This window comes from Canis lupus, chromosome 28 (genome assembly GCF_003254725.2).
Source record: "Canis lupus dingo isolate Sandy chromosome 28, ASM325472v2, whole genome shotgun sequence".
Taxonomy (NCBI): domain Eukaryota; kingdom Metazoa; phylum Chordata; class Mammalia; order Carnivora; family Canidae; genus Canis; species Canis lupus.
In genome coordinates, this window is record NC_064270.1 from 27,348,296 (window position 1) to 27,367,639 (window position 19,344).

The 19,344-nt window shown below is 46.3% G+C and overlaps 1 protein-coding gene across 1 annotated transcript; it reads left to right on the forward strand.

The window, feature by feature from the left end:
* Positions 1-1,874: 1,874 nt before the first annotated feature.
* On the forward strand, positions 1,875-17,306 carry PNLIPRP1 (pancreatic lipase related protein 1). The gene is made up of 13 exons (XM_025467345.3): positions 1,875-1,983; positions 2,105-2,153; positions 2,738-2,892; positions 3,417-3,542; positions 5,379-5,513; positions 6,549-6,657; positions 8,306-8,425; positions 8,525-8,644; positions 10,100-10,218; positions 10,975-11,104; positions 13,058-13,166; positions 14,002-14,169; positions 17,186-17,306. The coding sequence occupies exons 2-13, from the start codon at positions 2,105-2,107 to the stop codon at positions 17,247-17,249; spliced, it is 1,404 nt and encodes a 467-aa protein (XP_025323130.1). The 5' UTR covers positions 1,875-1,983; the 3' UTR covers positions 17,250-17,306.
* The last annotated feature ends 2,038 nt before the right edge of the window (positions 17,307-19,344 follow it).

Below are 19,344 nucleotides of genomic sequence, written 5' to 3' on the forward strand. Positions count from 1 at the left end.
GGCTGGCAGTGAAAGGGCTTCAGGGATGCTCATCAGTGGCCTCACTAAAGAGGTGACATTTAAACTAACTGTTGAGTGACAAGAAGGAGCCAGCCCAGTGAAAGTCTAGGGAGGAGAGTTTTAAGACATGGGAATAGTAAGTGCAAAGGCCCTGAGATAGGAAAGGATTTGGCATGTTTGATGAAGGTCGATGAGGCCAATGTGGAGGGTAAAGAGAAAAGGTCCAAGAGGCAGAGAGGGTCATCTGACATCTCCTACCAACCAATTTACCTATTCATCCACCATTAGAGTATCATGAATCTCTTCACTACAATGTCAAAGAAAAGCATAGACATCTTTGACTTGCCCACAGTCTGTAAATTGCTACAGCACTTTACTAGACCACATGAGCTGATTTCCAAAGTTTAAACATCTTTTTGCTTAGGTCAACCACATGACACCAGTCTGCCGCCGTGGGGGAAAATTTATTTTCTACTTCAACTTGTTCTCTGTAGGTATCTCCCTTATTCTCTGTGGTTGAGCTTCAACAACTCTGATAGACAACTTGTTCAGATTAACTGAATGTTCAGCAAATCCTTATTTCACGCTGGTCTGAATTCAAATCCCATCTCGTCACTCATTTCCTGTGTGACTTTATCAGATTTAAGCAATTTACGTATCTCTCTGTACTTCAGTTTCCACACCCATAAAAGGGGACAAATAATGGTACCCGCTTCGTGGGGTTGTTGTAAGACATAAATTCGGTAATAGGGGTTACAGGGTGATGGGCACTGAGGGGTGAACTTGGCAGGATGAGCACTGGGTGTTATGCTAAATGTTGGCAAATGGAACTCCAATAAAAAAAAATAAAAAACAAATTCAGTAATAGGTGCCAAGTGCTCTGTCTGCACCCAGTAAGCCTCAGTGGCTATTGGCTGCTATTCTTTACAACCCCAGGGAAAGTCCTCTGCATTTCAACAGGAAGGCTGTCTTCCAGAATTTTGGTTATTCAGGCATGAACTTTGACTTTGATGCATATTTAACTCAGGGAACACAGGCGGGGGGCACTGTGGGATAGAGAACCAGTGGTGTTTGCCACGTGAAAGCTTATCTGCCTGTGGTGTGAACTGCCGGGCTGCTCACAGATGCACGGGTCAGTGGGTCATTCATGACGGCCTCACGGGGGCCTCGTCTCATAGGACAGGTGTGCAACCTTCGGAGAGTCTGGGGAAACTGCACAGACATGACGTGATCTGATGACGTGGGCTTTTAGAGGCTCTTGAGATTAGCTGTTCAAAATTCTAGTAGGATGATAGAATAACTATTGTTTTAAACCATTATGTTTTATGTTGATTCCTTATCTAGCAATTGATAACTGGAACAGGTAGTTAATGGAGGATTATGGTATAGGCTATTGTGGGGGCTGCGGAATCTGTCTCCAAAGCTCATGTGCTTGGATATTAGACTGCCAGAAAGAGAGAGAGAGAAAGACAGAGAGAGAGACAGACAGACAGAGAGAGAGAGAGAGAGAGAGGACAGACAGAGAGACAGTGAGAGGAGATTTTCTTAATCAGAACTTTCAGCTGTTTGGAGGGCATTTCCACCTATTCTAAGTGAGAAATACTACCCTCCATTATTGGATTTTGCTGCTGTGTTCTTACTGGAACTTGTAAACTATTTGATGATAACATAGAAAATGGGAAAGAGGGGCCGCATTGGCTCAGAATTACATGCACAGGTACATCGGTACAAAGGTAGGGATCTTTTACCTCCTTTTAATCAAGCATTCTTTCATCTTCCCAGACTGTGGGAAGATCTGACTACTATAATTAGTCTTGTTTTGTGTATTTGAGCAGATTACAATATTAAGTGCACACAGCGTGTTCTATCATCACCTGCTGTTTCCTTGAAGCGGCCTCCAAATGATAAGGCTCCAGTATAAAAAAAAAAAAAAGGCCTGGGTACTTGATTGAAAGGGAGGGAAGGCCCAGAACATCCCACAGGGTAAGTCACCTCTTCTGTCCTCCCACCAGTGTTGAAGCAGATAGCCTTGAATTCCTGAGGGTCTGTCTGTGCTCATTGCTGTAATAATCGGTGAGACTGAGAATGTCCGAATTTATTGTAGATGGTGAGCATCTGGACAATCGCGCTGTTTCTGCTGGGAGCAGCCAAAGGTAGGAAACGTCACACCGGCCCCTCGGGAAGGACTTAAATACAGTATCTCAGCACTGGCCAGAAAGAGCCTTACCTGTGACAGGGCTTTCAACAGGTCCGGACAACTCTGAGGTTCCAGAGAGAGGGAGGCGGGTGCTGGCACTCTGCCCGGGGAGAGAAGGCATTTTGAGGGGGACCCACTTCAGAGTATCTCCCCTCTGGCCTGTCTTCATCTCCAGGCTCTCTAGGCTAGACTTTTCGAGGTAAAGCATTAAACACCTGCCTGGGTTAACAGATTGGCTCATCAGTGACTATCATATTAGTTCAATAAATATATCCGAATTGCTGGGGATGGGACACAGCTTCTCAGTTCTGATGGTGGCTCTGAGTGGTGGCACAGCTGGGGTCTCTATGGGAAGCAATGGGACTGGTCCCAGATCAGAAGGTGCACTGGGGGTAAGAAGAGAGTGGGTAGGGAGAGGCAGGGTGTCTCCATTGTCTTCAGACTGTCCCCAGGCAGGGGAGTGAGGACCTGAATGGCTGTGACCTCCCAGGGCCCAGCCTGGGGAGCTAAGCCGTGAGCAGAGTCATCCTTTCTCTACAGCAAAGGAAGTTTGCTATGAACAAATCGGATGCTTTTCTGACGCGGAGCCCTGGGCCGGGACAGCAATCAGGCCTCTGAAAGTTCTCCCCTGGAGCCCCGAGAGAATCGGCACCCGCTTCCTGCTCTACACCAACAAGAACCCAAACAACTTTCAAGTGAGACCTCTGTCATTTTAGTGCCATTGTGACTGGGTGAAGGGTTGTGCCCACCCCCAGGCTAGAGGCTCCTTGTCTCTGTACCCTCCTCCTCCTCTATGCTCTGTCTCACCTTACCCTCCAGCTGCCCCCCTGGCCTAGCCAGATCTGGACAGAGTAGGGCTTCTGTGAAATGTTGGCTCAAAAGAATGAATGGTTCACATTTGCCAAAACCTCTCACTGGTTGTGTGATTCTGGTCTGGGGCAAAGAGCTTGCCATCTACCAAGAAACCTATGGAAGGTAAGATTGTGAACTGTAATCCAGCCCCAGTGGAGGTAGGAACTCCTGACTGGGCGGAGGCAGGGGTGGGATGGGGGTGGGACAGATGGGAAAAAGAGAGTCAGGGCGGGCTTCATGGAAGAGGTGGCTATTGTGCTAAGCTTTGAAAGGTCATGGCATTGGGACAAACAGAGATGGGGAAGGAGAGGCTGGCCTGAGTGGCTGGGCTACAAAATAATGCGACCCTTTCCCACTTTTATCACAGACTCTCCTTCCCTCTGATCCATCAACGATTGAGGCATCAAATTTTCAAACAGACAAGAAGACCCGGTTCATCATCCATGGCTTCATAGACAAGGGAGAAGAGAACTGGCTGCTGGATATGTGCAAGGTAGGGGCCGGCTCCCAGGCTCACAGTCTGCCCTGCTCCCTGCTCCCTGCTCCCCACTAATACCTCCATCTCCTTTCAGCAAGCATAGCAGATGAGCTTAAAAACACGAAATCCCTATCTAGGAGGTACCTTTATGCAATTAAAATGCCTCTCTTTGCAATACTAAGAATTTACTTCCACACCTCTGGGCTACCTTCTAGCCTGAAGCAGTGGCATCTGTTGTGCTGGCACATGTGACCATGATCTTCTGGCTAAGTCCAGAAGCAGATCTTCTGGCCAAAGATCTGCTTCCATTTTTAGGGAGGGCACTTCGTTTACCAGTAAATGAGGGATTATATTATTTTTGTTCAAGCTTCTTCTACATCCCTGAGATGATGTGTTGCTACGACCATTTATTTTAGAAACAAAGAACTTAAGATGCACCAGGAGACCAAATAACAGAATAGAAAGTGCCAAAATTATATGTGATACAGCATCTATTGGTTAGAAGGGCAGACAATAGAGGAACACACACACACACATGCACACACACGTGCATAGGCACACACACATATGCAATATACCATCATCCTTCTTTTTATGTGTACACCGATGCAATCTATTTTTCTGATTCCCAAGAATTTACCTGATCAGCCTGCCTTCCCCACACATGTTAATAATTCCCACCTATCATGCCAACAGGGAAAGTTACAAACCTAGACAATTAAAGTCGTTCTGCAGGTGGCCTTGATTTGCCAGGCTTTTAGCTCTTGCTACCTCTTCATTCCCCTTATTAAGAAATATCTTTTTTAAAGATTGTATTTATTTATTTGAGGGTGGGTGGAGCAGAGGCAGAGGCAGAGAATCCCAACCAGACTCCGCACTGAGCGTGGAGCTCCACGTGGGGCATGATCTCATGAACCTGCAATCATGACCTGAGTCAAAACCAAGAGCCGGTTGCTCAACTGACTGAGCCACTGCCACCCAGGTGCTCTTCATTAATAAATATCATAATGGATAAAACTGTAAGACATAATTTACACCCCAAATTCCTCAGGTTTTTAAGAGATTCCTCAGGGTTGCTTTAAAAATAAAGGTCCTGAGAAACAAGTCTTGGTCTGTGTGTGTGTGTGATCACACATATTAGTATCACATATGTGAAAAATTCTAAGCGCATGATAAATTCATTGCTCCATTTTAAACTCAAGCTGGTCATATGTCCTCCTTCAGAATGTCTAAGGATATATGAGTTTCTTTGACATCCAAGTCTTCCATTCAGGATTCTTCAATCTCTTTCAAATCAGTGCAGTTTTGTTCTTCGAATATCCACTGGATGTATTTCCTCCTCGAAATACTGTAAATATTTGACTGTAAAAACTTAGTAAGTGCCCAGAAGCCCGGGATGAAAGCAAGGCCAGTTATTGGCAGCGTTGCCAAGAGGCTACGGCTCAAATCTGTAAGATGGCTAGGGCTCAAGTCCATAAGGTCATTTAGACACTGGTCACCAGAGATGGCACTTGAGACTTTTCCTCTTCAAAATAAGGCTTTTCTGTGGATGCCCTTGATTTCCACCCCCCACCCCCAACAATATTACTGAATCTGGTCAAAGAAAACCAGAAAGTGGCCAGCTTTTAATTCATCTACAAGCTAGAGCGGGAATGGATTTGCCTTTTCTACAGCCCGCACCCCGAGGACTAACTCCTAACTGACTGCAGGATTCTTAACAAAGCCTAGTGTATCTCAAGCCCCAGCAAGGAAGACACAAAAACAGTAACTGTTAGCAACCACTTCTGAGCCCTGCCTGGACATGATTTTCTGTGCCCCTGTCATGACATCCTGGTGTCTCTCCAACATCAGAACATGTTCAAGGTTGAGGAGGTGAACTGCATCTGCGTGGACTGGAAGAAAGGTTCCCAAACCTCATATACACAGGCTGCCAACAACGTGCGGGTGGTGGGCGCCCAGGTGGCCCAGATGCTCAGCATGCTCTCGGTGAGTCTGCCGGCTGGGCTCCTGCTGAGGTAGGCAGTGCCCACTGGTCTCTTTTGGCCAAAGATCCAGCTGGGAATTATATATTGAAAAAAGATATAGAAAGAATGGGTGTCTGTCCGGGTATTTGCCCTGTTGAAGGTCCTGTTGATGGAGAATTTTGTTTGTCACAATCAATTCAGCTGTTTTTATCTACCCTGGCCTTCCATTTTGGCTAATTCTTTAAGACCTTAGTCCTTTCAGTGAAGTCACTAACTCTTCATGACTCTATTATGTACTAGATAAAGGCCCCAGCCACTTCTGTCTTCTAGTTAAAGAGTCTGTGGAAGAACTGATTGGTTCTAACTACTTCTGCACCCCTACAAGATTTAAAGCCAGTGGGGTTTGTTCTGGAGGCACTGAAGATCAATGAATTAGTACAAATGGGTGGATACCTCTGAGACTAACATGTGCAAACACTCATAGCTTCATGACATTTGTTTGTTCTCCAATATTTGGGGGAGGACACAGTGTCAGGAGCCCTGCTAAAAGGTCAAGAGGATGCATTCCAGGCCTGGGGGAGCTCACTGTGAAGACTTGCAATGACAACGGAGTGTGGTCAGGGTTCTAATGGGGGGACTACAGGGCTTAATAGGAGCACATGGGGGAGCAGCTAATCCAGGCTGGAGGGCTGGGGAGTGATTAAGGATTTCTCCCAGGGAGAGACATTTAAGTTGAGAGCTGATATCTAGGTTGCGTTGACATGAGCTGGGCAAGTGGTTGGGGAATGGATAGCAAGAGGAAGAGGAGCCCACAGCAGATCCAGAGATGAGAGATTATGATGTATCTGAGGCCGGAAAGTTACCATAGGGTTTGGCAAGAATCTTGAAAAATGGGTGTTGAGTCAGGAAAGTTCTGAGGCCCTTGTAATGAGTTTGGGCTTGATCCCAAGAGTGATGGGAGCCATAGAAGGTGTTCAGCAGAGGCGCAACATTAGGTTTGCATGTTACAAAAATCACACCACAAAAATGTTCTGAAAATATGATCTTCCTTCTCCAGGCAAACTACAGCTACTCACCTTCCCAAGTCCAGCTCATCGGCCACAGCCTGGGAGCCCACGTGGCTGGGGAGGCAGGGAGCAGGACTCCAGGTCTGGGCAGGATTACAGGTAAGACCCAAGGGGCAGGCTCCAGATTTTGTCCCCAGTAACCCCAAAACACGGTGCAAGCCTGCTGCCCAGCTAGAAGCTGGCCCAAAGTAGTCTGTGACCTCAGCTGTGGTGGAGCTGGTTAGAGCCCACACAGGACATTTTAGGAAGACTCCAAGAGGCCCATCCTTGTGGAAGAAGGGGTGGTGCTTTAATTCTCCTTTGCTTCCCTTTGCTTCTTCCATTTTTGTCCCCATCCTTCCTCTCTAGATCCATGTTTCCTGGAAGTTTGGATCATTCAGCAGAACGGGGCACCCAGGGAAACAGAGAGGAAGGCTAGTGTGAACATGAGCAAACATAATTAGGAGTCCACATTGTTATTCCCTTCTCCTTTCTCTTTGAAATCAAGGGCAGGGTGGAACATGAAAATCACACATCCATTGCCTCTGCTGGTAGAGGAAACCCAGCCACCAGTCCTGCAGGTCATTCTTTTAACCCAAGCAAAGCCTTTAACGTGTAACAGCAGCAACAGAATGTATCTATATATCATCATAATAATGTAATGCTATTATCATTATTATAGTAAGCATAGATTAAGTGCCTACTTATCCCAAATACTATGCCAAGTGCTTTACATTTTCTCATTTCATCCCCAGAACTGAAGAAACAGGTTCAGGAAACTGGGTAACTGGCCCCAAATCACGGCGGAACTGAGATTCAAACCCAGTTCTGCTGTCATGTGGCTCAAGCTTCTAAGAGCTCTTACTTTTATTTTCAGCAGACAATTATGTTCATGCCTTTTCAGTTGCTCTGGCCAGATGGCTATTCATAAATTCAGGAGCCCTGCCAAGAAGGAGGAAATAATAATCATCAATATTTTACTTAAACTCCCATGATGATATGCCAGGCACTGTGCTAAAAAGCTATATATGTAATCTCATTTAATCTTATTATAACCATATTATTACCCAGATTTTATAAATGGGGAAACCAAGGCACACATACACCAAAAAGGTTGAGTGATTTGCCCAAGGTCAAGCAACTTGCCCAAGAAATAGCTGAATAGGGAGTTAGAGCCAGGCTGCCCAGTTCCAGAATCTGTGTTCTTAATTATGATACCATACTGCTTTGTCCCTTTTTCCTTCAAACTTGAGAAAAGGAAAAGAATGTTAAAGAAGAAAGATATGCAAGTGAGATGGGAGAAAATAATGTGGGGAAAAAAATCCTTGGTCAAATTTATGTTATCTTTTCTTTAAAGGTTTTATTTACTTATTCATGAAAGGCACAGAGAGAGAGGCAGAGACATAGGCAGAGGGAGAAGCAGGCTCCCTCTGGGGAGCCCAGTGCACTTGATCCCAGGACCCTGGGATCACGACCTGAGCCAAAGGCAGACACTCAACCACTGAGCCACCCAGGTGCCCTGGTCAGGCAAATTTAAATCTCTTGGCTCACCTGCCCTTCTTTATCCATGCCTCTGGAGCTCTCCTCTGAGGAGCAACATTGAAACTCTATACCCCCATATGCAATTTGCAGGGCCATGGCATTTCAGAACTTCAGAGTATAGCATCCCTTGAGTTGTGCAATGCAGAACCGGAACAACTGTACACTGTGGTCCTGCTGGTACCTATAGCCAAGTCTATTAGTCTACAGCACTGATCATCTCTTTTAGGGTTGGATCCTGTAGAAGCAAGTTTCCAGGGCACTCCTGAAGAGGTTCGACTTGATCCCACTGATGCTGACTTTGTTGATGTGATTCACACAGATGCAGCTCCCCTGATCCCATTCCTGGGTGAGCCCAATGACGCTTTAGTTGCAAACACGTGCAATATTGTTTGAACCAAAAGAGCCCTGTGTGGTGAAAAGCTCATTGCTGCTCCAAACATTTCAGGTTTTGGAACAAGCCAACAGATGGGTCACCTTGACTTCTTCCCCAATGGTGGAGAGGAAATGCCAGGATGCAAGAAGAATGCCCTGTCACAGATCGTGGACCTAGATGGCATTTGGGAAGGTAAAGCCCAAGCAGAACGGGGCGTCACTTCCCTGGGGTGAGCAGTATCTTCTGCATAAAAAAACTTCAAAAATGAAAACACATCACTCTTTAAAAATAGATGATTCCCCCTTCTGGATCTTACTTCTGAAAAAAATATGCCCGCATATTATTTGTTATATATTCAATCTACTGATTTTATACTTCCTTAAAACACAGTCGCGGGTGTCCTAGACTGTACAAGCAACAAAGAATGACAAAACTCTTGCTTAAAGCCATTATTCCAGCAACCAACTGGTAGCTACCTAATGAAGAAAAGAAATACCATGCAAGTAAATATCCTGGCTCTAAGAATTTTTCTGCCAATTCTCCCTCGCGAGTCAGTGATATTGTTTAAGCTCATGTAACTGGGTTCAATTCTATAGCCAAAAAGAGAATGTTCACCAGTCATTTCCATGGCAAAGCCATTTGCACAGTGAGAGTCACTACTCCTTTATGTTGGGTCAGGATAAGAAACTATCACCGGTAGGGAAGGCTACGCAGAGACTGTGCTATTCGATGTGATTATTCTTCATTGTTGGTGGAGCACACCTAGGGAGGAGGAGCGCCTTCAGATACAGATTCTATCTGGTCAAAAGGACAAGGGATAAGGGAACTTTTCAGCCCGATTCATCAGTTGGCACCACACAGATTTAAAACTTTGGTGGTCTGACCAAATGCAATGAGTAAGATTTTTATTGAATTGGATCAAAATGGCTCAACAAGAATGGATGCCATCAAAGCAAACATTAAGTATGCTGGTTTATGTGTTTGTCTCTTAAACAGCCTCAGGTGGGTTTACATGGATAGAGTTGCCCAAAGTCTCCATCAGTAATGGTCGCATCTAGCAGGTGTGCTATGACCTCTGTCATTTGACAGGAACTCTAGGGGCCAAAGATGGCTATCAGCAAAGTCAAGATGCCATGAAAGGGAGAGAAAAGCCATCTAAAGCCACTTGACTCTCCTTTCTGTTTGCCTAAACACAGCATGAAGATGTCCTTGCTTTGGTTTTGTCATGTCTGAGAGGTCATGTCACATCTGGCTGTGTCTTCAAGGACCTCCAGCCTGGTGCCTGGGACACAGGATGGCACAAGGCTTAGAGGCATGGGCTCAAGCACCAGATAGGCTTGGCTTCAACTCCCAGTTCTGCCCCTCACTAGCTATAATCTGTACATCTGAGGCTGTAATCTGTATATCATTCTGCACTTAGGGACGGTGAGGATTACAGGGATAATGCATGTAAAGTACTCAGATCATTGCCCGGCACACAGAAAGCTGCCTCTTTATGTTAGCTGTCATTTATTTTGGACTTACCTTAAATTTACCTAACTTTAAATTTCTGAAAATATGGTTCCACTTTAGAACCTCTCGACATGGAAAGAGAGAAGTCATTGGCCCCCCAACCACCCGTGCAGACTTCCTTGTTTCTTTCTCCAGGAACTCGGGACTTCGTGGCTTGCAATCACCTGAGAAGTTACAAGTATTACTCAGAGAGCATCCTCAACCCTGATGGATTTGCTTCCTACCCCTGTGCTTCCTACAGGGCCTTTGAATCTGTAAGCTATCGTCCTTCCTTGAGTCCCTCCGTGGGACGGTTGTCCTGCTGTGTTGGGAATTTGCAGTTTCTGACCATCTCTTACTTGTTTTGCATTGCCCTCCAGAGTTTATGATCCTGGGAAGCAGAGAGGCAGGAGGTGGCTAAAATTCTAGATAAGTCATGTGGGTGAGGAAATCGCTGGGGCACCAGAAGAATAATCATTTCAATGATCTAGAAAGGTTTCCTGCAGAAGGCAATGTTTGAATCTGGCTTGAAAAATCTAAGAGTTTAGGAGGAAGAGAAGGAGTGCACATTTCTGCTGAGGGTAGAGCAAAACTAGAGCAAGAACAGAAGAACATATGCGAGAAAAATTCATACGCCAGAGAGAAGGAAAAGTGGATGCTCGGGTTCTGGATGCCAGGCTGGGGGTTCAGGCCTCTGAAATTGGCCACAGAATATTTACACCACGGAAATTGGCAAATGCTACACTCAGGACTTTTTGTCAAAGAGCTGGCTGTCAATCATTCAAGAGCACATTACGTGATGGGAGGTGTCGTTGATCTGACGTGGGGCCCAGGCATCAGTATATCCTAACGTGATGTACCTCAGGCTTGGGGGTCCTGTCCTGGGTGAAAGTAAATTAGAAATCATCTATCTCAATCTCCTTCCTGTTACAGGTGAGGGAACTCAGGCTGTAGAATTGCTCTCCCAGATGTGTGGGTCATATAAAGATAGATTTACATCTTACAGCTGGCTCTCTCTCTTTTCTCCTTAGAACAAGTGCTTCCCCTGCCCAGATCAAGGGTGCCCACAGATGGGTCACTATGCTGATAAATTTGCTGTCAAGACAAGTGATGAGACACAGAAATACTTCCTGAACACCGGAGATTCCAGCAATTTTGCTCGTAAGTTTTACCTTGACCCTGCTCACCCATGTCAAGAGAGTTTAGCTTCTGTTAGACAAGAAGGGCTTATCTCTAACCTGAAATATTTGTGAACACATTCTTAGTGAAATAACACATCTGTCCAAATAATCCTATTGAAGACTCAACTAAGGATTTAGGAAGAGTTTGCATTTCTTCCATTGTGTGATTATAGCATGAAATGAGTAGAAGCATAAATAATGAGATAATAGCAACTTACATATCCTCTGTGGCAGTTTTTACCACTGAATTTTTATCATTCCACAGTTCATTATTCTTTTTATTTTTAATATTGTGTCATGCACACCTGTTCTTCTATTCATTCATCAAACATTTATTTGGTACAGCTCTTTGCTGGGCTGAGTCCCTTAAGAAGCACAGTTCCCATTTCCCCATTCCCTCTCTCTGTCCCTCCCTGATGCCCCTGGTAGGGGTCCCTCTCTGGTGGAGAGTGGGTGGGCATCAGGAAGGGTTGATTTATTTCCAAATTATCCTGAATCATCTAGGACGTAGGATAGAGACAGGATGCAGTTGGGCCACTCTGTGCCAACCTGCCCTGTGACAATTCCCTAAGAAGTTGCACTAAAAAAGACACTGTGCTTATATAAAGATATAAATATAACATATGTCTTATCTAGGTTTTTAAGTCAGGTTTATTGAGGTACAATTTATATACAGCAAAATTCACCCACCGTAGTGCAGAGTTCTAGGAGTTTTGATAGCTGAGAGCCATGTAACCGTCTCTGCAATCAAGATGTAGAACACTTCTAACACTATACATATTTTAAAAAAAAGACACTGGTTAATCAATCCTTCTACTGTTGTAGGGATGCATAAAATGCTGGCCCATATTTTAAAACAACAAATTAAACATTCAAAAACCACATATTCATTCCTCAACCAACACTTATTTATGAACCACAGACTATGCTAGACACTGGAGCTACAGGGATGAGCAAGACACTCCATGTGTGAAATGTACACCCCAGCAGAGAAAGCAGAAACTGAGCAAGCAGCTAGTGTGCCTGGGCTTGGTGGGTTGCTTCTGAAGCACTCTGTTGCTTCTGTGGCTTCTGAGGACCTGACCCTGCCCAGACGAAGGGGCAGGGGCAATATCTCTGAGGACATGAAAGCCAAGTAGGAGTTAGACAAATGATGTGTGTGTGCATTTATGTACATATGTGTGTGGGTATGTGCATGTGTGTGTGCTTGTGTGCATGTGTTTATGTGTGTGGGGGTTGTGGTTATATGTGTCTAGGTTGTATACATATGTCTATATGTATGTGAGTATATGTAAGTGTGAATATGTGGTTATACATGTGTAGGTTGTGTGCACTTGTGCTCATGGGCACAGACAGTATCCCTGGTATAAATCTGGGTAACAACTGGGTCTCACTCTGTTCTGGACACCGCCCAAGGTACTGGGGATGCGCAGATAGGACACAGACCCTGCTCTGGTGCTCGCAGGACTGCACTCTTGAGCCACCTTTCCAAACATGGGAACGAGCCCTTGTCCCTTCTCTTTTCATCTTATCTCATAGTGTGGTGCCCCTAGTGTGGAGCTGTCCCACAGAACTTTCTGCAATGATGGAAATACCCTCTGCTGTCCAATACAGTAGCCAGTAGCCACATGTGGCAATTTAGCACTTGAAATGTGGCTAGTACAACTGAGGAATTACTTTTTGGTCTTACTTAATTTGGATTTAAATTTAAGCAGCCACATGTGGGTAGTGGTCCTTTTACTGGGCAATGCAGATCTAGAGGGGATACTACTAGATACATACTTCTCCATATAGCCTGGTTTGAGTTGTAGATTAACAGGTAGGATTTCTCATACTTTGATGCCTCAATGTAAGATATGGGGACAGGATTCTGAAGTTTGGGTCAACTGTTTTGTGCATGAGTCAATTGTACTCTTTTCTATCCCCTGTGCAGGCTGGAGATACGGGGTTTCTATAACATTGTCTGGGAAAAGAGCCACTGGTCAGGCTAAAGTTGCTTTGTTTGGAAGTAAGGGAAATACTCATCAATTCAATATCTTCAAGTAAGTTTCCTCTTTCAGCGTCACGTCTCACTGGATGCTATACATGGCCTTCAAATCGATGTACTGAAATGCTTATCATCTCTTTATCAATTGATTTAAAATTATTTACTTTATGTGATAAAGTCAATTTCAGACTTCTGCTGACAATTTTCTTCTCAATTATAAATCCACGCATTTAGATTTTTCTCTTTCAATAGATCCATTTTTAAAAATGGATTTTTAGAAGAATATATCTAATATTACCCCAGGTGTCATGTTTCCTGATTAGCATAGTAACACATGTTGGTTTTGTTAAACTAAGTAGATAACTTATTACTAGACAAATAATTCTCCTAGAAAAAAAAATAATATGAAGGAATTTTTTAAAAGGTTTTATTTATAATAAATAAATAAATAAATAAATAAATAAATAAATAAATAAAGATTTTATTTATTCATGAGAGACCCAGAGAGAGAGGCAGAGACACAGGAGGAGGGAGAAGCAGACTCTCTGTGGAAGTCTGTTGTGGGACTCGAACCCAGGATCCTGGGATCACCACCTGAGCCAAAGGCAGACAGATACTCAACCGCTGAGCCACCCAGGCATCCCTATGGAGGAATTATATAGTTTTCTATATGAATATTTTGAGTAGAAATTAACTTGAGTTTGAGAAAACAATATTCAAATAATAGTGTCAGGCTGCTGGCATAGAGCTGGCTTCTCTGTTTCTCCATCCTTTGAGAATTAATTTAGAAAAATGATCTCATTAATCTCGATAGAAAAAAGTGGTATGGCCTTAACTGCCATTGGAACTTGTTTCTATGCATGAGAATGTTTCTATCTCTTTATTTCAAGGGGGATTCTCAAACCAGGCTCTACTCATTCCAATGAGTTTGATGCAAAGCTTGATGTTGGAACAATTGAGAAAGTCAAGTTTCTTTGGAATAACAACGTGGTAAACCCAACCTTTCCCAAAGTGGGTGCAGCCAAGATCACCGTGCAAAAGGGAGAGGAGAAAACAGTGTATGTATATCTTTGCTGGATTGTGTCTAAGGATGTTGGTAGAGATTGGTGCTTGTATTGGCAACTCACCCCAGGAAGTTAGTCCTGGCTCAGCCAGAAAAGCCAAGACAATCTATCCATCATGGGCAAACAAGCAACTGATAGACAGCATAAAGCATTTCTATTAAGTGGTCTCAGCCTTATCTGAGAAAGATACAGATGGAATCACCCTGTCTTCAAGGAAAACTAAGGAAGAAAAATGAGAAAGAGAGAAAGAAATAATTTCTGAGAGTATAAGGTTATAAGTATGAACTAGAGAGTAGCTGCCTTTTAAAGAGGGGAAGATCACAAAATTTCAGGGTAATAAAAAAAAGCAATTTTAGCAAAAGATATAAAATCTGAGATAGGACAGGAGAGAGCTGAGTTAGCTATCCTTGTAAGATCTTTAGCTTGACTTTCAGTGTCCTTTGCTGTGGCAGCTGGAGGGATGTGGGCACAGTGACCCGATGGGGGTAGAGCTATTGTCCCCAAGGCTGGGACCAGAATTGTGGTCAGCAGAACCCTCCTGGGGTGGCTTTGTGGAAAGGGATCTGGGAACACGGTCACTGATGGTCTTGGGGTTTGGGAGGTTAGGTGAGGTTGCTAAACTCCAGCCTCAGAGAATGGGACTCCCCCAGGTGGGGAGGGTGGGTTGGCCAACCTCCCAGCTGCATCTCAGGTTGGATGACTCCTGTGAGGTCCTCCAACTCCCTATGAGTCGGGGAGGACAGAGAGGCTGGCCCAGCCAAGTGGTGAGCAAAATGAGGATCTCTCAGCTAGAGCAGAGCACTGAGGGAGCCAGTGGAGAGCCCTCTGCAGGCTGTGCGTGCAGCCAGGGGCTCCCTGTCCACCCTCATCAGAGGACAATGAGCCTCTAAAGTCAGTGCCCAGGGCCCCAGTCGGAATTGGACCATGGCCTGATTCCTGGGATTCTGTGATTAAAAAGGTGTCAGAAGAAGATGGTATCATTAGAGCCTTAAAAATGCAGAGTGTTCCCAAGAGATGACTTGCTCACAGGCAGATCTGAAGAAGGACACAGATACAAGACCAAATCAGGGCATTGTAACTTCCAGGTTGTCAAAGGAAAGGCCGTGACTTTATGCACTTTCTAAAAATGGAACAGAATGTACTCGGGGCCACCCGTGAGGCCCTGAGTCCACCAGCTGCCATCTGAACCCTCCAGTGGCCTGAGTCCCTGAGTCCCTTCTTCCCCTGCCTGTCAACTGCAGAGGAAATCTATCTTAAGAGAAGCCAGATGTTGGACATCAGATGTTTAAGATAAAGTCAGATCAAAATCATCATCAAACATCACAAACTACTATGGGGAGTAAAAAAAAGCTGAATTTGTCAAATTACTCAAATATTTTGCTGTTAGGAAAACGGCTAGTAAGCACATTTAAAAAAAAAACCATCGTCATTGGGAGGCAACAGAAAATCAAGCTTTTAATCCAAGCGCTTCTCAGATACCCTTCAAATTCTTCTAGTTGCCCCATTAAGGTCGCAAGTCCCGCTAAGGAGCCTGCTGACTAGAATTCCTCCCCAGTGACATGACATCAAAAGATAAATGTAGTTCTCACTCTCTTCGTTTCTTTCCCACTCCCAGCATCTTCTTCCCTCTTTCCTCTCTGACTTTATAAACTACCTACTGTATGTCTACAAAATGGTAGGGGACGCAAAGGCAGATCCTGCTGTTGAAAAGTTAGCGTGTTAACTGTTGAGCTCAACTGGACCTAAAGCTCACGTGCAAAGGCAAAGGACAGAGAAAAGAACTCACCTGAGGCTGCCCAAGGAGTGTGGCTGGAGAGAAAGGCAGGGAGCCAGGGTGCCGGGTGGGGAGGTGGTGATGAGAGGAGGCCACGAGGATCTCCTGGGCTGAGGGATTTCCACCGGGAAGAATGTGAGCAGCGGCAACTGGCTTGATGTGTGAGGGGCAGGGGGCGCCCAGACCACAGATGGCAGGGCTCAAGGTGCAATAGGATTGGAGACAGGGTTAGGGCAGCTAGGAAAGACAAATGAGATACAAAAGGGACCGTGGTGAAGATGAGGATGAAAGCCTGACAAAGCCTCAGAGATCAAAGATCGTGAGGCCCAAGTAGTTCATGGTTCTTGGAATAATAGTGATGATAGCCCCTTATATCTGCATTGGTTTAAAAAAAATCAATTTATAAAGCTTTTTTACATTTACCATCATGAGATGTTGCATTATTAACATGGGATTCTCAGCAATCACGAGAGGGAACCATGCCCTCTCCTACAAATGAAGACACCGATGCTCAGAGACTCAAGTAATCCCTGGTAGGCGGGGGGTGGAGCCCAAAGAGAAAGGTTCACGGACTCCAGGTGTGGAAGGCAAGGTCCAGGGAGGTGTGAAGTGTGACTTTGCCCTGGACAATGTGGACTGTGGCATCAGATAGACCTGTATTTGCACCTTCTTCCATTTACTGGGAGCCCGTTGTGCCTCAGCTTCTCCTCCTATAACCTGGGGGCTCATAGGAATACCTCCTCTCACACGTGTGGTGAGGATGAAGTCTGCACAAGTGGGTCAGTTAGCGCCAGGGCCGGGGCAAGTCAGAGCCCAATTTACTGTAGCCAGTAGAAGGTTCAATCCCATCTCCAGAGTGGCTCAGGCCAGAGCGAGCCCTTCTGTAAACCGGTGTGCGGTGCTCAAGGAGGGCCCACGGGTCCTTGTGGAGAAGGAGGCCAATGAGAGGTCTTGTCACTGCCTCACGGCCCAACGGTCCTGTCAGCCTGAGGCCCCAGAGACCAGGGCTGCTCTGAGCAACAGCCGACAGGGGACCTTGTCGCAGACACCAGCCACCTACCTGTCTCACTGGAAGCACCAAGGCAATGGGTTCTCCAGGAACAGGGTCAGGCGGCGACCCTAGTGTTTCCCTCATTCCTTGTGAATTGTAAAAAAAACAGCCATTACCGTTTCTTAACGACTCACAACTCTACGTAAAGCTCACAACACTTACAAAGCTCTCATTTTGGTCTGCAGGCACAGCTTCTGCAGCGAAAGCACCGTGAGGGAGGATGTTCTGCTCACCCTCACGCCCTGTTAACGTCCAGGCGCAACCCGGGCACCGTGTTAACAGCAATAAAAACCACTGATGCATCTACCCACTCCCACGTCTGTCGCTGCTGTCAGCTGACCTCTGGGGGGACATTTGGGAACAGACCATTTAAATAAGTTCTGAGTGTTTCCAGGCTTTTGGGTTTCTTGCTATGACTCTGACCACACACTCACTTCTTCTCACCTTCTGTGGCCTTCATGTTCACTGTCTGCTCCTCACCTCAGGGGGTGGCATAGAACCGCTGGAGTATGGCTTCCAGAGGCCTCGGCAGGGCCTTTAGCCCTGATCCTCATCTTACAGGTGAGAAAAGGGAGGCCCAGGGAGGGGGAGGTAAGCATTCGAGTACTGAGTGAGTCAGGGTCCCTTGAGGACTGAGGGCCCATTCCCTGACTCTGGTTCTAGAGCTCATCCCTGACTCTGATCACCCTGAGGGATCGTGGAAAGGCCGTGCTACGATGTGGCCTCTCTGCGATGATGAAACTACTTGTAGCCCTGTCTCTGGTGGCCTATTTGCTGCGCACTGACAGGCTCCCGGCCCCTACTCTTCCTGGGCTCTAGTAGGTGCCATCCCCACACAGCGCTCAGCACTGAGGAGGGATGGCTTTGGAGAGGAACGCCTGGCACTGGCCCCTGCTGAGGAGGGACTTTTCAGTCATCCAATCAGCTGGGGCCACCAGGGTACTCTCAACCAATCAGACGTGCCATGAGCTCCACCCACACAGGTATTCTTCACCTGGAAGTAGAGGGTGTCCTTCAAGGTGGCCCAGCCCATCCCATAAGCAGTTCCTGGAGCTTTGCAGGCCCAGAAAGGTCACCACCTCCCCTAAGTGACTCCCCTTTTGGTCACCAGGCCTCACATCACATCACAACAGTTTTGGTGCCTTGGATTCTGCTCCTCACCATTGGTGGCACATCAAGTGGTGACTGAGCTTCAAACTTGAATGTGACTGGACTCCAGATTGCTCCTTGAAAGCAGCTGCTGGGGTAAGGATTAAGGAAATGACTGTAGTCAGGGTCTCACAGTGAAGGGCACAAGGTCAGTGGTCAATCATGGTGTAATGAGGAGGGTACTGAAGATGTTGGTGGTGGTAGGGGGACATGCAGGACCTTGGGTCGGGACACCGAGCAGGAGAGCACAAGGCCTGGGGCTGAGGCCCCTTTGCCACAGTTTTGCCCAGCGCTGGCCCTGAACCCACACCCTGAGCAAGGAAGCACCATGTTGGCAGAAGAGCTCAATCAGTGGAATGCAGACTCTGTAAACACCACCAAATGCCAGCTCTGCACCAGCTTCTAGAACCTGAGGAAGCAGAAGACTTGAATTCAGTCCCAGAGGTGTACACACTCATAAGGGAGCCCAGCACCTAGATAAACCATGCCACCAGATAGCGCAAAAAAGAAGCATGTCCCAGGACAGGGCGGTCCAGGAGAGGGAGGACCAAGATGAAGAAGACTCTAGAGAGCTGTTGGTTCAAGGCCCATGTTTGCAGGAAGATGGCCTACTGAGACTGCAGGCTGGTAGTCAGCTAGGAGGAGACAGCCCTGCAGGTATGCAGACACCAGGTGATGAGGACCATATGAGGGTGGTGAGTGGAACTAAAGCAGAAAGGGTGAGCCTTTCGGTTGACCATGAGCCCTTCTCTCTGGTCAAGGACAACCTGGTTCACCTGCTCCCCAGACTGACAGACATGGCCAAAGACTTGGGGAAAATGATTTTTAAAGATTGCGGTACAGAGGGAGGAAGGCAGCTGGGGAGACTCCCCAAGGCTGTGCGCTACGACACGAGCACTCAGCCCAGGCCCGGCCCTGAGCCACAGGGGACCTGGGGTGACTTGGGTCCCAACTGCAGGTACAGTGGTGGCCATAAGCTCCAGGGGCAGGGGAGCAGCTGGTGGAGACCCCAGTGGAGGGGGGCTAGGCCCCTTCTCTCTCCTCCCACATCCTTTCTCTCAAATGCATGTCCTGTTATCAAATGCACAGCCAGAGAAAACTCCCAGGAAGGCAGAGAACAGCAGGTTCCAAGATCACTGCTGTGTATTTTGGCTACTTATCGATGTGGTTCTGGAGCATCCACTTCCTGACACCA